Below are 17,325 nucleotides of genomic sequence, written 5' to 3'. Positions count from 1 at the left end.
TACTTGAAAATAAGTCTAATATCAGGTCCTGTAAATATCAATAGCGTTCAAGATTATTCAAGCTATAAAATTATATAGATAATTACTTTAGATCCGTATCTGGAACTAGATTAAGGCGTTGTAAATAGAGACATTATTAGCCTGCGATCAAAACTAAATATAATATCATGTCAAATAATAATCTTTGTACACGTCGTTATAGTCTCAGGCGACACTCGAGTTTTCAATCTCGGTAAAATATAAAACATATTATTTATAAGCTCTACCCTCCTACAAACGTGTTATTTTTTCGCTTATAAAAACGGAAACATCAAGGAAAAACATTTTCACATTTGTGTTATCTTTGATGTCACTCCACACGCCAACTTTTATTATATTGTGGCAACTACAATTTCTTGTGAATGCTTTATCAATCCTTAGATTTATATATCTTTTCGTACAGAGCAATTTCAAATAAAGTTGAAATGATTTTAATAAAGTAATAAATCAACAAAAGCTCATTGATAATGACATTTTATTTGTTATTATCAATATTGTTCTGGACTGTTCAATATATCCTGCTACGCAGTTACTTCGCACTAAAAATAAAAATAGAGATAAATTTCTGTTAATTGGAACATAACAACGTTTTCATATTATTTAACAATAATAATACAATAATGTTTTAATTTATTTATTTTCAATTGGTCATTTCATAATTTCGTTTGCAATAATTACCTACTCATCTTTCAACCAAGAACGACAACTAGCAATAGATAAATAAAGAATACAAAAAAGAAATACAACTTAGCAATATAAATACTAGAATAAAAAAAATTACATTTAAATAAAGAACGAATCAAATATTTTTATCAAAATAAACTTATAAGGAAATCCTGCTATAATGTAAATAAAGAGTTAGGAACAAATTGCTTTTACTACAAAAGGGCGTTTGTAAAAGTAATCGCAAAAAAATCCGGCTGAGACTGTGTTGAGCCGTTTTTATGAAGAATTTAAAATCCTCGTATCTTTAATATGTATATGTTATTTATACACATGTTTATTCGAATATCGTAGTTTAATTTGATTCTACTTTCTATCAAAAAGAGTTCATTTGGTTTCTTCCCTTGCAAATATTTTCTTACTATATATCCAATCAGCTTCCTATTCTATGTTTCAAAATTAAAATTCTATTATTGATTCAACTTTATTATAGCATTCAAGAATATTTAGTTTATCGAAATGTGTGAAATTTGGTTTGTTTGCCTATTTACAGGGAATATATTTTAATTTTTACGTCAATATTATTAAATTTTATTTTAAAAAATTAACCGTTGAGTTTTTGGCTGAGTCTTCTTAGCAGATAAGTATTCCGAGCCTAGGGTATCTTGCTATTTATAAAGAAAAATAAATGACAGTTCAAAAGTGCATGGCCTACTTGAATAAAGATATATTGAATTTGAATGATCTCAGGGCTTCCATCAAAAAACCAACGACATGGTCATCATTTCTCTAATAAGAGATTACGGAAGGGTTCTTTAATGGAATAAATTTAGGGTTGGGGTCGTCGAACTTCCTCTAAGTAGCGATGAATATATTTTAGTTTTATGACACAATTTTATGGGTATTTCACAGTAATATCGTCAGCGTGTTACGCATATTAAAACCGAATGAACATTAAATCTATTTTGTATGAACTATGAGTAAGTTAATTAAGTGATTAAGAATATTAAAAGTAAGTAAACTTAGTTCTTTTGTAATTAAACTTCACTTTCAACTAAGAGAACAAAAATTCATAATCTCCAGTAAGAAGATTTAAATTAAAAATTTTGTTTCAACATAAGATAAACTACATTTCATATTGAAGACAAGTTAAGTCTACTGCCTGTTCGTATAATAGATACTAAAGACTTGATATGTGTAGGCGTAAGAATCTCAGCGAAACTATGTAAATTTACTTATTTAATAAACATTAAACTAGCCGGTAAGCGAACACATAATTCGCAACGTGTTTTATCTTCTTTCAAGATATTTAAAGTGGTTTTTTCAAAAAAAAATTAATCTATCAATGTAAGCTTTCGTAACATTACCTGCGATCCTTTTGTAGCATCTTATATTTATTGTCCCTAAAAAAACTCTATAAAGTCTAGTCTAGTCTTGTATGCACAAAATTCGTTTTTGCTGCGGGTATTTATATCATTGAAGTGTTATCTTCTACGAAAAACATTAAACAGCATTTCTAGATGTAACGGTAACTTTATACATCGGGTATTGTTATTGCATAATTCAAATATTACAGCGTGGACAGTTACTTCACTAGGTAGGTCGACGACATAGTCTAGATTAACGGAAGTCGCTGGATGCGGGTAGCGTAAGATCGGTTATCGTAGCGATCTGTGGGAGGTCGTTGCCTTGTAGTAGGCATCTATCAGCTGACATGATAGTAATGATGATGAATTCAAACATTAACTCGTTAGAAATATTTAAACAGTTTTTAGATATAATAAATTGTAGATTGTAATTTAACAGAGTGTAACAATTAAAATCATTCTAATCAAAGGTTACGATTTTAACTACTACGCACGCTACGCTGCGTAGCCATTTACGTAGCACTTACTAGTGTCTACATATCACTGTTATTATAAAAAGGTACTCTAATGTACATTTGATGTTTGAAAACGAACTTTGTCGCAGTATGTTGGTAATGACACAAAATAAAGTTTACATATATTTATATATACATGTGTGTGTGTCTTTTATATCAACATCAACATTTTGGCTATGAAAAGCAAACAAAAATTACATTATCATAAAATATTAAAATAGTAGGTTTCTATACCGTTCAATACAAAAAGAGGGGCGAACTGTTAAATTACTTTAAAGGACTGTCAATCTTCACCTTAAAGTGCCACCTTCTTACGAAGGTCGGCGACCATTAGGGCAATCTTAGTTTTTGACATCGCGGCGCAAAAGCAAATGGGTTCTCTTCTTAAGATACCGATATAAGTTTTTTAGACATGATATACGTCCCACACTTCGCTTTCTGTACACCATACCCTGTACAATAACTTGCAGTACCTCGTATTTCTCACCGTGTGCTCTGAATATTGTATAATAGCTTCCTAGTTTTTATTAGCTTGGCACTTCTGATTTTTTCTTCATGCTCCTTAACAGCAGGATATTCCCAGCGTTCTCCTGTATACCCACATTTCGAAAGCTTCGAGGCCAGTGAATGTGAACACACGTTAATTACCTTTATTATAGAATTATCTCTTCTTTAATTTTTCACTAAATTTTATTTCAAAAAATCTATAACTATATATAGTAGAAAAATATCAATTAGACTGAGTAAAATTGTTGCTTAGGAAGTTTATGTATTATACCAATATGGCCAAAGTATTACATGCAAATTAATAATGTTCTTTCTATGTTTTTATTACAAGATTTTTTTTTGGTATATCGTATAATATATACAACGACCATTAGACTCGCGAATGAAGACCACAGACTAGCAAACGCAGCGTAGGAATTGAATGGAATTGAAAACAAACAAGGCTGTCAATCTACAAGATAGACAACCTTGTTAAGGTGAACGCTAACTTGTCTTTTTGGGAAAGGTTTATGTCTAACTTTGGACATTCTACGGTGGTAATGATGATGACACATTAGACTACAGGTCCGCTATCTCCACTTATGTATGTATAGACACATGTCATTAAGTTATTGTTGCTTACAAAATTTCATTTAAAACATTTTAAGTTGCACTTTCTTTGAATATAATAGATTCAAAATTAAATAAGATTTATAAATCACATTAAATTTTTGAGATTCTGCTTCTAATTCAGACTTACACGCGCAATATTACATCTAAATGTTTAACTAAATCGACAATAACGCTTGTTTTATCTTAAGTTAATCGAAAAGTCTACTCAAACAGAGAAGTGTTCTGTTAAAAAATATACCAAACAAATGTCTACAGTAAATTTAAATTTAATATAAAAAAGCATACAAATTATTCTTATTTGAATATCTTTATTGACACATGATCTAAAATACCCAAAATGGATCTTATAATATTCTTGTTAATGGATTTCACAGAAACACCCTCGCATTGACTAAATAAAGATAATGAATGCTTTGCTAATGCGCTCCAATGACATTCGTTTTTGTTAAAATAAACAAATGCTGGTATGAACAAAAATAAAGCGACATTATTTATTTATTTATAATAAGCGTAAACATGCAGAGTTAAGAGAAGAAAGATACTGTTGCGCGTGGCCGTTAAGGGTATGCAAATTCTCAGCATCGCCATTAACAGTTTACGACTTGCTTTACGACCTACCGGTGAAACTAACGCGCTCCATTCGAGCCAAGCCAAAATCAGAAAATTACTACAAAAAATTCTAAAGTATTAAAAAGAGGTTATTTATAGAAAAAAATTAAATTATTTATATTAATCGTTTAATTTTAGCAAAAAAGCAAAAGGTCTTTAACCCCAAAGGTTTTATTAGATTTGAAAACCACACCGTCCGATCGTGTAAAAGGACTTCGTGACTCACTTCATGTGCGACTCACAAGTGACGCTCATAATTTAAGTGGTTCAGTAAGAGAGAGCTCACATTGGCCTTTATAGAAATACTCGATACTTACATAGTGTTCATCGTGTTAAATAACACTTATATTGATAAGGCTTCTTTTGCTTAAAATGTCCGTTTCAAAACCAGGAACGAAAATCTCGAGGGCTCTTCCATGCATTTGGAGTTATGACAAGAAGTTTTAGTATGAACAACACCAAGTATACCAAAAAGAACATCGTTAACTCTGCTTTTAAAGTCGAAGGAAATGGAAGTAACACACCGCTTAAGCGATGATCTTCGATAAGAAAATATTTTGTATGACAAAAGTATTCGCTATATAATGCGTAACGTGCTAGGAATAAAAAAATGGCAATAAAAATTAATTTCGAACTTGTAACAGTGATATTTTGTTTCTAACTGACTTGCGATCGTAGGTCGCGGGTTCAATTCCCCGGATACAATGTTATATAATTTGCACTTTATGCATTAATTACACACAAAAAAATGATTTTATTTTAATAATTGTATAGGCCTCTCTCTGGAGGCCTATGTTTTTCAGTAGACGTCTGTGGGTGGACGATTAATATTTATTGGACCATGTAAAAGATGGCGACTATAAGCAGATTTTCAAAACTATTTCAAAATCAAAACAAAAAAATCCGTATCTTAAAATTATTTAGTCAAAATCCGATTAACGAATAGCTTAACTTAAATTATCATTTTTTTTTCAATTGAAAAAAAATATAGCCGGAAATCATAAAAATCATCAAGGAAGTATGTATATATATATATATATATATGAGTTCCAGTAGCGATCGAAAAAGTGTAATCGCATTTTGTCAAAGATTGTAGTACGGTCATGTATTTGTCTCCTCATTATTATAATAATTATACGCACTATATTATATATAATATATACACACTATAAATTTTAAACAAATTGAAAATTCACTTTATTACAATTGTATAGAGTATTAAAACATACAAGAACTAAGACATTGTCAAAGACGAATGCAAAGTTAATGGTAAAGGCAAAAACTTAAACTGCAACTTGTAATTGCCTTTATAACTTTGCTTTGAACAAAGAGTTAAACTGGTATAAGTTTAAATTAGAACAAGCTGTGTACACGGGCTTGTTCGCGTGAATTTATAGTCTGTTGGTCCACTTTCACAAAAACTAATGTTAATAAAGATATCACAAGAAGAAGCCAAATAACTTCTCTTTGAATATATAACATCGATAAAATATTAAAACTTTTTTATTTCATTATTAGCTATGTAGTGTTTCCAATGTTTATTTAAAGTAGAAATTTACTTATGCACAAAGAGTGGACCTTGAATAAAACCACTTTGAAACTTCCTTTCTCTGTGACAATTATAGAATACAAGAACTTTTTTCAATGTAATAAAAACTATAGAAGCTCATTTTTAACCAATATACCTTTTAAAAGCAGTTTATTACATATTTTAAAGGTTATATATATCGGCATGTCAGTATTATAAAATTGTTTATTTAGTAAAAATTTATTATTTTAGAGTAAATACGTATTTTGTAAACGCTTGATTATTGTAATTAATAAAAGTAATTATTTAGGGTGATCGAATATAAGTAATTTGCTTATTAGTGGTACAGTTGCTTATTAGTTAGAGCTTCATTATATAAATAATGAAGGTCGGATGGCACAATTGTTGCATAAACCCATGGAACGTCCGCATCTTTTTTTTAACCAAACACCATTTGCAGATTCCGCAGGTTCGAGGCGGCAGGGTGTAGGGAGCGCCTGGCCTAAGACTTGTTGTGGCCGCAGAGCTCGACGATGATGTTAAGGTATAATCACGTGAAATAGGGATAGATACCGTAGGATATTCGAATACGTTATATGATTCCAATAGTTACTACAAATATCTAAGTAAAACATTTAAGTTTATTCGGTAAGTAAGATCAATATCATTTATTTCTCGCTATAAAGCACGATATTAAATAAATTATTTGAATAGCTTCAATTTTGAATTAAACCTCGTAAAATAATTTATTAGTTTTAAAAGTTCTTTAACGTAAGAATAGTTATAATCATTTTTAATGATTCCAATTATTCTGTTATCGCTTACTCGAATCATTTATGAATTGGCGAATAACAATTTTATTTATATTTACCGATCCATTTATTTATTTTTCTTATCTATGTTAAAATGATGTTATAACTCACTACGCGTTATTATACCGTTACATGGAAGTAAAACTTTCTCAAATAATACCTGATAAAACTAAGAAATAGAAGACAGAAAGAAAGGAAGACAAAAGTATTTGAATGAGTTTCTGATACCCGTCATGTTGTTTGCAGATTTAAAGCCCCGGATACATTATATCGTAATAAATCAGAAGTTACGCTGTTAGGTCGGTACAAACTTCTTTTTATGTACGTGACATTTATAAAGAATGTGCTCACGTTTTGAATATTTTGTTTTATTCGAAACGTATTCTAGTTGCTTTGTAACATTTACGAAATTAATCTACTAGTTAAATGTGAGTAAATATTTAGAATAGTTAGTATAATAGAAAACAGGCTCCATCATTTTTAAATCAAATCAAACGGCATAATATTATACATGATATATAAGCCCTTTATAAACTTTATACAAATTTCCATTTTCTTTGTAGTCAAATGGTAAAGTAATAAAAAAATCGAGCTGAATATGAATAGCTGCCAGTTATAGCAGTTATTTTTCCAAAATAACTAATACTAATACTATAATATATATATAACAATAACAACAATAATCAATAAAACGAATTTTAAGCTTCATATATCAACCTAAATATAATGAAACCTAATATATCAAACCTGGTTTACTGTTTGTAGATTAGTGATTAGTGATGTGTATAAAATGGACAGAACATTAAACGTTATCACATCCCTGATTTGTTATCTCGTGGACTCAACAGCGCATTAACGATCGAATGGTTAGCGAAGTAAAAACTCGTTTTATGTAATTCATCAATGAACATATAAAACTGAAAGGTCTAACCATTAAGCTCAGACTTTGTAAACTTTACGTTCACGAAAAACTTTTTGTAATAATTCTCGCATATTCCAATTGAAATTCGAACGTCGATTTGAATTCGGACGCCAACAGTGATGTTAACAAATACATACACGTGTGGCACCTCACCTTCACACGCTAATCGCGGATACAGGTAAGCTCGCCCTTAAAGTACCATGTATTTATATGCCCGAGTAATATAACTTCTCCGCTAAGCGAGTACTTTGGAAAAAGTATTGTGGCAATAGTGGCCATAGTGGTGTATTGCTACAAAGCGTTCTTTCGTGAACGCTACACCTTCTATTTTAAATATAACAATGTGTCGATAATCTGATGTTAAAAAAAGAATTCTATATGACATTTAAAAATGTTAAAGATATTATCTGTGGTTAAGGAATCACGATTAAATTAAAAAGTTATAAGTCAATAAAGTTAAATTTGACATTATATGTATCTCTTGTTTTTTTAGTTACATAAATAAAAAAAATAAAGAAATCACCGACGATCCTACAAAGAACAGCGAGTTTTTATTGATTTTTTAGAAAGTAGTGCTTTGTAAATATAAGCGATCTATTTTGAGCTATATATATAGTTTGCTCGCTAAACCTGTGGCATTACCTCACAATTGTAATCGTCAAATTTATTTAGTAACCACAATTTACTACGATTGATGATTTCAAAACATCGAACATTTTATATATCCTACCCGTGTACATAATCCATCAATCGACAACTTCCCGAAGCTATAACAGAACTGTGTCGAGTGCCAATTACTTTATTAACTTCACGGAATCCTTTTAACATATGTATGTACGGTATTATGTAAATTATTATAATTGACAACTATAATACCTTATCGTATTGCGTTGAAACATAACTTCATTATAACATGAAATTACTTTATATGATCTGCCTACAAAAATTTGCAAATAAATGTATGAGACTATACTTAATGTACCGTTCCATCACCTACTACCATCGCATGATATGCATATAACGGCAACAGATAAATACGATGATCAAGTGGGAAAGGACTCATACATTTCAATACAAAGAACACATTTTTATACGTTACTCACAGTCACTCATTCAAACACATAAAGAAGATTTACATATTGTCTTCATTGACCTGGAAAAAGCTTTCGATAGAGTGCCAAGACAACTTGTATGGCAAGCTCTCAGGTCTCAAGGCCTCCCCGAAAAGTATGTCTCCATAGTAAAAGACATGTACTACAACTGCGCGACCCAGGTGAGAAGCCCGGCAGGACTCAGTGACCCGTTCGAAGTAACAGTTGGCGTTCATCAGGGATCCGCACTTAGCCCATTATTGTTTAACTGCGTCATGCATTACCTCACAAAGGATATACAGAATGCCTTACCATGGTGCCTTCTATATGCAGATGATATTGTTCTTGCAAACAAATCAGCGGATGATTTGCAGAGAGACCTGAACCTATGGATTAGAGAACTAGAATCCAACGGCCTCCGCATAAGTAGATCCAAAACGGAACACATGCACTGTGCATTTGCACCAACACCAACACAAGGCCATAGCAATCTGAACATCAGTGGCATTCCAATACCATCCGTCACTAAGTTCAGGTACCTAGGGTCGACCTTAAGTATCGATGCAGACTCAACCGCTGATGTCAAGAACAGGGTACAAACTGCATGGATGAAGTGGAGGGAAGTGTCAGGCGTTCTATGTGATAACCGTATGCCCATTAAGACCAAGGGTAAAGTCTACAAAGCAGTTGTCAGACCAGCTATGCTCTACGGCTCGGAATGCTGGACTGTAAGTCAGAGACACGAGCAAACACTTCATGTCAATGAGATGAAGATGCTTAGATGGTCGGGTGGCGTCACTAGAATGGACAAAATACGGAACGAATATATGAGAGGTTCGTTTAAGGTAGCTCCGATCCCCAGCAAATTACAGGAAAAAAGATTACGATGGTATGGCCACATTCAACGGAAACCAGATAACCACGTAGTAAAAACTGCCTTAAGCCTCCCAGAATTCCCAAGAGGGAGAGGGCGTCCAAAAGCTACGTGGTGGTCTAATATCAGAAAGGAACTGGAAACCCTTCAACTTGATGCAGGGACAACCCAGGATAGAGTGGCCTGGCGCAAATTGATAAGGAGACCCGACCCCAAATAAAGGGAAAAGGGAAAGAAGAAGAAGAAGAAGACTCACAGTCACTCATTCAAGGTTCATACAGGAACTGACCGCTTTTGATTCATTTTAGTTGTCATATCAGAGCGTATTGAGCCTTCAAGTACCTGGCAAGTTCCTATTACGATATACACATGTATGCAGTACACAGATATACAAAGAATATTTAAAATTTATAATACACAGTCCTATCGTTAATACATCGAAAACAAGGCTGATAGCGTCGGTGTTCTAATTTGATGGACGCATAAGAATGATATACCACAAAAGTATTGTAGCCGTAGTGGCCAGCATTATGGAGCGTGAACGCTACATTTATAATAATATTTTAATACAAGGATTCTTATATATTATTTTTTAAAACGCGTAAGTACCATATGAAATCGTATTATATGTGAAACTTATTAATATAATAATTAGCGTAGTATGGAAAGGTAACTAAAACATAATACAATTAACTAGATGCAAAATAAAAGATAGTAGAATAAGTAAAAGAAAAGAAGCTAAATTTAAGTCTTAAATAGATTTCAATTAAGACTGTATCCTAGGATAGAAAATTCAATTGAGACATAATTCTTACTAACTAGTAAATCGTTTTGAATTGCCTAGTTAAAATATTGTTCTATAGGCGAATCCTAATATCTAATTACAAAAAAAATTTGAACAAGTATATTAGAGTTACGAAAAAAACCGTGAAAGTTTTATTGATATCGTATTAGACAATTATGCCATTGATACTAATAACATCCCATAAAGCTCATTTTCACGTGAAAAACAATAAAAAATTGTAACAAAAAAAAGGTTACATGGGAACTATCAAGTTTCTTGCTAGGCTCTTCTCGGTAAAATCATTATTACGAACTTTAAGTGAACACTATATCAATCTTTTGTCGTTACGATGTTGCTTACCGAACCGTATTCGATCGAATTAAAAAAAATAATAGAACACCATTATATCTTAAATGTAACTGATTATTTTTAATATTCGACTTAGACTCTCAGGTTTTTAAAGCTTTATGACAATAAAAGCTTTAGAAATCGTGGTTCTAGACTGTGCATGTAATTTTTAAGCCTGAGAATCACTAGAATGGGTTAAATACGCTAACTATAAACTTTACCGTCACAAGATGCGGCGTAATTATAGCGTGATATACAGGATGATCGATTACACTTTAAACTGGTATATATTACTATATATATTGCTTATTTGCTCTGAATTAATGTATGGTATGCCCTATTCAAAAATCAATGGTTTAAATAAAAAGCATAAAAACTATAGTAAAAAGAAGCGTTATTATAATTAAAATTATTACGTATTAAAATTAATAATAGTTTACTGTCTATAGCTGCACTGCGAAAATTAGCCATTCCAATAGAGAAAATATATTAATGCTACATATTCCATAGTGAACAATGTAACACTGTAATGAACTATATTTTCACCTCTTAAAGCTTTTTCACCTATAATCCATCGTGCTGCATAATAATACATAAAAGTAGTCTCAGTAACGAGAATTTCAATATAAAATGTTTAATAAAATTTCCTGTTTTTGGAATGAATTAAAAAAAAAACTTACCAGAGTTCTGCGGTACCGGAGCGGCGAAAACATCAATACTGAGTAGCAAGAGTGTTAACAATGTTAAACGCCACTTCGTAGCAATCATTTTTCTTGGTTTATCTGTAAGAAAAATAAACGGTATAAATATTTTGTTAAAAGGCTCGCTTTGTAATAAAACATCATTTGAAATTAATTATTTGTTTTAGTTTAAATTTTTTGTTTATGTTGAAAATTGTAATGCATAATTTCATTATTTAAGGAGAATAACGCTGACAGTTGTAACATAGTTTATAGTATAGTTATTTATCATTATCATGTTAGATAGACGCCCAATGCAAGGCATGGGCTTTCTCCATAGATCGACAGCATAATCATTCTTGCGATGTCTGTATGTAGTGACTACGCGCAGTAATAAAAAAATAATAATTATTATTTTATGACTTTTTTATCAAAATATTATGATGATAAATGAACCTCGTTCAAGGTTGAGTGATACAAAATCATTAATTTAGTTTGATTACGTTTATCTATAAATTTTAAATATATATAAATAAATTAAGTTCATGTATAATTTAAAATATTCAATCTTACAGCTAATTCCAGCAATTAGTTCCACGTGCCGTCCTAATCCTTGGAGATTGAGCGACGCACTGTATATTCCGTGCCGTCACAATGGAGCAAATTGGTCGCATTGCCGATGCTCTCATGAGACCTGAATAGCAACTCGCACAATAATGATATTACAGCGTATTCATCTCCACTCCTTGTACATGTATTAAACCCATCAGAATACGCATTGCTTCTGTATTATAATATAAACACGTGTAATCGCAGCAATAAATCCATATTTATTTATTTAGAAACTGTTTTTCATCTAGAAACTTTAATTTACCCAAAAATCAGTCTAATGATCATTAAGCGATCATTTGGAGCAACTAATTGAGATTATATTCCGGAGGAAATATATAAGTGAAATAAAATATTTTAAATAATTTATTTGTAAGATTCCAATGCGATAACAAACCACGAAGCATTAATTTGTAAAAAAAAATAAGTTTAGTGAACAACCTACACGAATTTTATACCAAATGTAATCTAGTCGACTCTAGTCGTAAATAAACGTATAAAAATATTTTCAGTGTACATAAAGGATTTTTGTAAGACTTTAGAATGACTTTAAAAATGTTTACAATCCAGAATTAACAAATTAACAATTAGGAACAGAAATGTCTGGGAAGTCATTATTTATTATACAATCAAATATGTATGTACGTATGTTTATTTCAAGTACATTCTGCCGCTTGATGGCCTACTTCTCTTTATTAACCGAGTCCTTCCAATAACTGTCTGAAAAAAACAGGTGTTCTGCGATAAGACCGCTCTTTTTACTTCATATTTTCTTTGTCTATTACATGTCATTTGTGTGATTATTAAATCTGACTAATGATAGAAGAAAAACATAAATATAAGAGTCCGACAAAAATAAAAACATATACAAGAAGCGAATAAGCTGTAATTTATTTACTAATGTTTAATTAAACAAACTTTTTCTAAAATTGATATGTCGGAGTGACAGCATAATAAAATCACGTAATAATCAAATAAAAAGAACAAATATCATTTTCAAAATTCATGTTAGATACATGTCGGCTGGCTTCTCAACTTCTTTGTACAGTGCAATTACTGTAATTCTATTATCTTTAGTGCCTTACTCCATTCTTAACAAAAACATTTAATAATGGCGGGAAAGAAGTCTATTTTTATTAACAAAGCTAATGATTGAAATTCAAATTTTTTTTAAATGTGTATAAACAGCCAGTAACATAATTTATGACTAGACTAGCTACTTTTAATTCTTGTTGATGAAAGTGAGAATTGTCACTTGAACCGTCAGTGTTTGGATCAAGACATTACGCTGTTAGTCGAATATAAGATTCTACTAAACTGTCTTGTATTGGAAGTGTATTGTAGTAAACAAAATTGTGTAGGTAATGATTTTCTTTTACAAACACTACTTTAGTTATTTTTTCCAACAGACATTTAAATAAGAACGTATAACACTTACTGGCCACCGTACTATTTTTGAGTTACTGGGATTCTATTACAAAATTGCGGAATCATTGTTGCGCGTACATATTAACATGCACATAGTTTTAACGTCAGTTTTCGTAAACAGCTTTACCTATTTCGATTAAAACGACTTAATTTATTTCTCAATAAGAAGGCATGAAAGTGATTTCCATAAAAACCATCAATAAAAAAGGAAAGAGAAAATGTATCGCGCAAATTGAATTTACCTCGAAACGTAAACCGGTGCGAAGTGGAAATCTGTAGCCAAGGCGATTGGACGAATGAAACCTTAAAAGTAAAGCATCGTATACAATTATCGATTTAAATGTTTTACTTCACTACACAGGAGTGTTTTATTTTATGAGTTATTGTATCGTAATGGCGGGAATTTATACCTATATTTTTTATACCTGTTACAATTTGTACAGATTATATATACACGTTTGGTATAAGTATACTAACATTAAAGCAATATTTTTATCATCATTATTTCAGATATACATAAATCTCCCACAGATTTTTTTTATGTGTCTTACTTCGCGTGTTCTGGTCGCTGGGATCACAGTGAGATTACAGATAACACTTACAGTAATAATTCATTCACATAAATTTCTTATTTACATAATTTTCTTTCATCCATTTTAATCTCATCCTTTCATTCCTCTGTTGTTTACAATTTCTCGCATGCCGTTTCATTTTTGTCTTTCTTTCATACCTCGCCTCATTTTCATCGCCTCCCCTCAACAGAATCCGGTTAGAAGAGACCTGCATCCAGCTTCTTCCAACCACCTCAACATCAGCATCAACTCTGCTTTGCGCTTTTCTATAAATGGTCTCCACTCCAGAACCTTAAGTTCCGCCATCTGTTCTACGAGCCATGTGGCCTGACCACTGTCTTCGTTATTTACATTTCTCTACAGATCTTCAAAGCTTTGATTTTTGTCCCACAGAGCAATCTCGTATATAGGTATAATTTTTTCTAAAAACATTTTTCTAAAATAATTACCTTTAAGTTATTAGAATACAGAAGTATAATCTTGGAATTACATTCTGTGAAAAAAGTTACGTAAACACTTGTGCTAGTTTTATAAAGTAGGTTTTAATTATAGCTTTACATATTTTATGATAATATATAGGTTGCGTTAATTTGTTATTCATTACGACCTAAGCAAATATTTACGCAGACCTATTTACCGATGTAACGACGTTCATCGTTTGTATAATTAATTAAATAACCAAAATATTATCTGTAAACATCAGATGCCCTAAAATTATATTTTCAAAGTTTATATATACTTTCAATTAATAGATTTCCAAGACTGGTGCTGTTTTAGGGAGGCAGGATTTGAGATTAGTTTTTTTATTAAATTAAACACTTCTATTTTTCTCCTTAAGTGATCAAAGTTAATGATAATAATATAAATTATCTTTTTAGCCCATTGACGCCCACTTCAAGGCATAGGGGGGAAGCCCAAAGATATCTATAGAGATATATACCATAATCGCCACGTTTGGCAGACGGGTTGGCGATTACAAAATATTTTGGTAAGCAAAGTACGCTGCTGCCTATCCTCTGGAAACTTGTTTCTTAGCGGTTACAGCTCTATATAATTAATGCACAAGGTGTGAATTATGAAGATTGTATCTTGGGAATCGAACACGCGACCTACGATTGCAAATCTCAGCCAGAAACAAAATATCACAGTGACAAGTTTGAAATTAATTCTTTCAGTCAATTTATTTACTAACTCATTGAAGAGCTTCTATTAGAGAGGTAAAATGTAAATGTTGAAGAGAAAATTGTTTAAACAACCCTCAAACAAAACAAAGAGTAAATAAAACAAACGTCTCTATCAGTCAAACATTTAAAACCCAAAATGAAATACCTAAAAAAAGGATCCGTGTGTTTCGCTTTCTGACTCTGTGCGTGGCATTTCACAAAAAAACAAGTAAAAACGATTTTCTGAGAGGAATAGCAAGGGTTTTTACTTATTTTTATATCTCTCTAAAACACGTTTTATTCATTTATATTTTTATTAGCCTGTGACTGGCCGAAAACCTAAAACTTTTAACAATACAAAGCCGATCAAGACAGCTAATTTAAAATATAACATTAATCTAAACAAAAGATTTTTATCGTCTGATTAAGGATAGAAATCACACTGGCAATCACTGTCAGTGAACGTGGGTAAGGGAACAGGGGGCGAAAGAGGGTTCAGAGGGTTAAGGCGAAGTAGGTCACCGGAACATCAGATTATGTTACAGCTAGGGAAATAATTATAAAGAGTATTTTAAAAATTTTTATCTGTTACCGGTATGAAAAGATTTTTTATTTTAAGGACGAATATTTATACCTTCTGGCTAGAATTAATATACGTGGTTGACCTTATAGAAGTAATTAAATATAAAGATGGATAAAAAAAACATATAAGAAATGAACAGATACAATACTGAAATTAAAAAGATATAGTTGATTACATACAAAGTGTTTCATACTAGTAGTTCGGTCACATAGTACTTTCACGTTAAAAATTTAGTTAAATGTCACCTGCCCTGTTGTAGACAAACTTTCGAATGTAACAGCTTCGTAATAATTCTTTCAACTGGTCACAAGACGTTCCTAGCGTAAAGGGACTAAAGATAGAGTAGTCATATAATATATTGCGCAATATTAAAACTACTTTCATAACTTTAAAACAGCAACAAGCTACCCGCGAGTCACTTGCAACCCGTTAAACAAGTTTTTGCGGCCGCCATGCATTGCGAAAAATGAATCTATTTAATCGACTTTCTTCCATGAATATTTTGATATAAAATTTAATATAAAATGGTATGGTATGTAGTATGGTATTTAGTATATAATGGTAATAGAAATAATTTATTTTGTTTGACATATCTGTACAATTTTTTTTTGTTCAATTGGTACATAAAATCTTTTCTTAATTCTAATATTTATTATAAATAAAGTTTTGTAAATTGTACAACTAATGTGTTACTTTATGAAGGGCCCGCTATATAATTTCAAAATTTTAATTGGCCCGTTCATTAAAAATGTTGGTAACCCCTGTCTTAAAACATAAAATTGAAAGTGTTATTAATTCAATAATTAAATTAGCAAAAACACTGTCAAATCCAAATAGTAATTGTTATGCATTGTTGTTTAGTTATAGAATGAGATCCCGCGATGATACCGATCGAAAAGGCTACTAGAAATCATATTCAAATTAAATACCTCCGATGTCTGCAAAATTTGCAGAGTTCGTATCAAACAAACGTAATTTCTCGAGAAATTGTTACAAAACACAAATTGCGTATACAATTAAGGGTTTATAGTTTAATTAAAACCAGGCCCCAAAATTTGTATTTAGTCCACAGACATTAACCGCTCCGAAACTTGACTGACTGTCACTGGCTTTACAACAATTTTAATCTTGAAATAATTTTAGTTGACTGTACGATACATATGTACCGAGATAAATGTCATTTAAGTTTCTCAAACAATTATCGTTATTTTTGTTCTAGTAAAGAAGTCTACGACATCCTGACATCCAATAACCGATATAGCTCAGAGGATTAGCAAGTTGAATTGGTATTAAGCAAGCCACGTAGCACGCAGAGAGGGTAACCGCTGGTGTTTTTAGTTTCTGATTACCTCTGATCGGCAAGCGCAGCGTAAGACGCTCGCCCACGACGTGATCCGACGACCTTGTTAAAGTCATCGGAAGATGCTTCTAACTGGTTCTTTTAGAAAACTATAAAGTAGACCCATAGATCTAAAAATTTTCACTTTAGAAACTAAATAACCTTTTGATCTTAAATAAGAACGGGACTAATATATTGCTACTTCCGCTATGCAGCAGTAGTCGTGCAATGAAGTACACCGCCCGCCAGCCCGCATGCGGCAAACAATGTGAATTACACA

General features: G+C 31.6%; 1 protein-coding gene across 1 annotated transcript in view; it reads right to left on the bottom strand.

The window, feature by feature from the left end:
- The window catches only part of LOC137931744 (uncharacterized), a 96,599-nt gene that overhangs the window by 65,590 nt on the left and 13,684 nt on the right, over window positions 1-17,325 (bottom strand). Inside the window, exon 2 of the mRNA XM_068775239.1 lies at window positions 11,352-11,453. Coding sequence (XP_068631340.1) covers window positions 11,352-11,439 — 88 coding nt within the window. The 5' untranslated portion in view covers window positions 11,440-11,453. The remainder of the gene's footprint in view (window positions 1-11,351; window positions 11,454-17,325) is intronic.

The sequence above is a fragment of the Battus philenor genome, unplaced genomic scaffold (genome assembly GCF_028537555.1).
Source record: "Battus philenor isolate CCGP_79_NKW_IND1 unplaced genomic scaffold, ilBatPhil1.0.hap1 SCAF_8, whole genome shotgun sequence".
NCBI classification, from domain to species: Eukaryota; Metazoa; Arthropoda; class Insecta; order Lepidoptera; family Papilionidae; genus Battus; species Battus philenor.
This window is presented reverse-complemented; position numbering and strand designations above follow the sequence as displayed.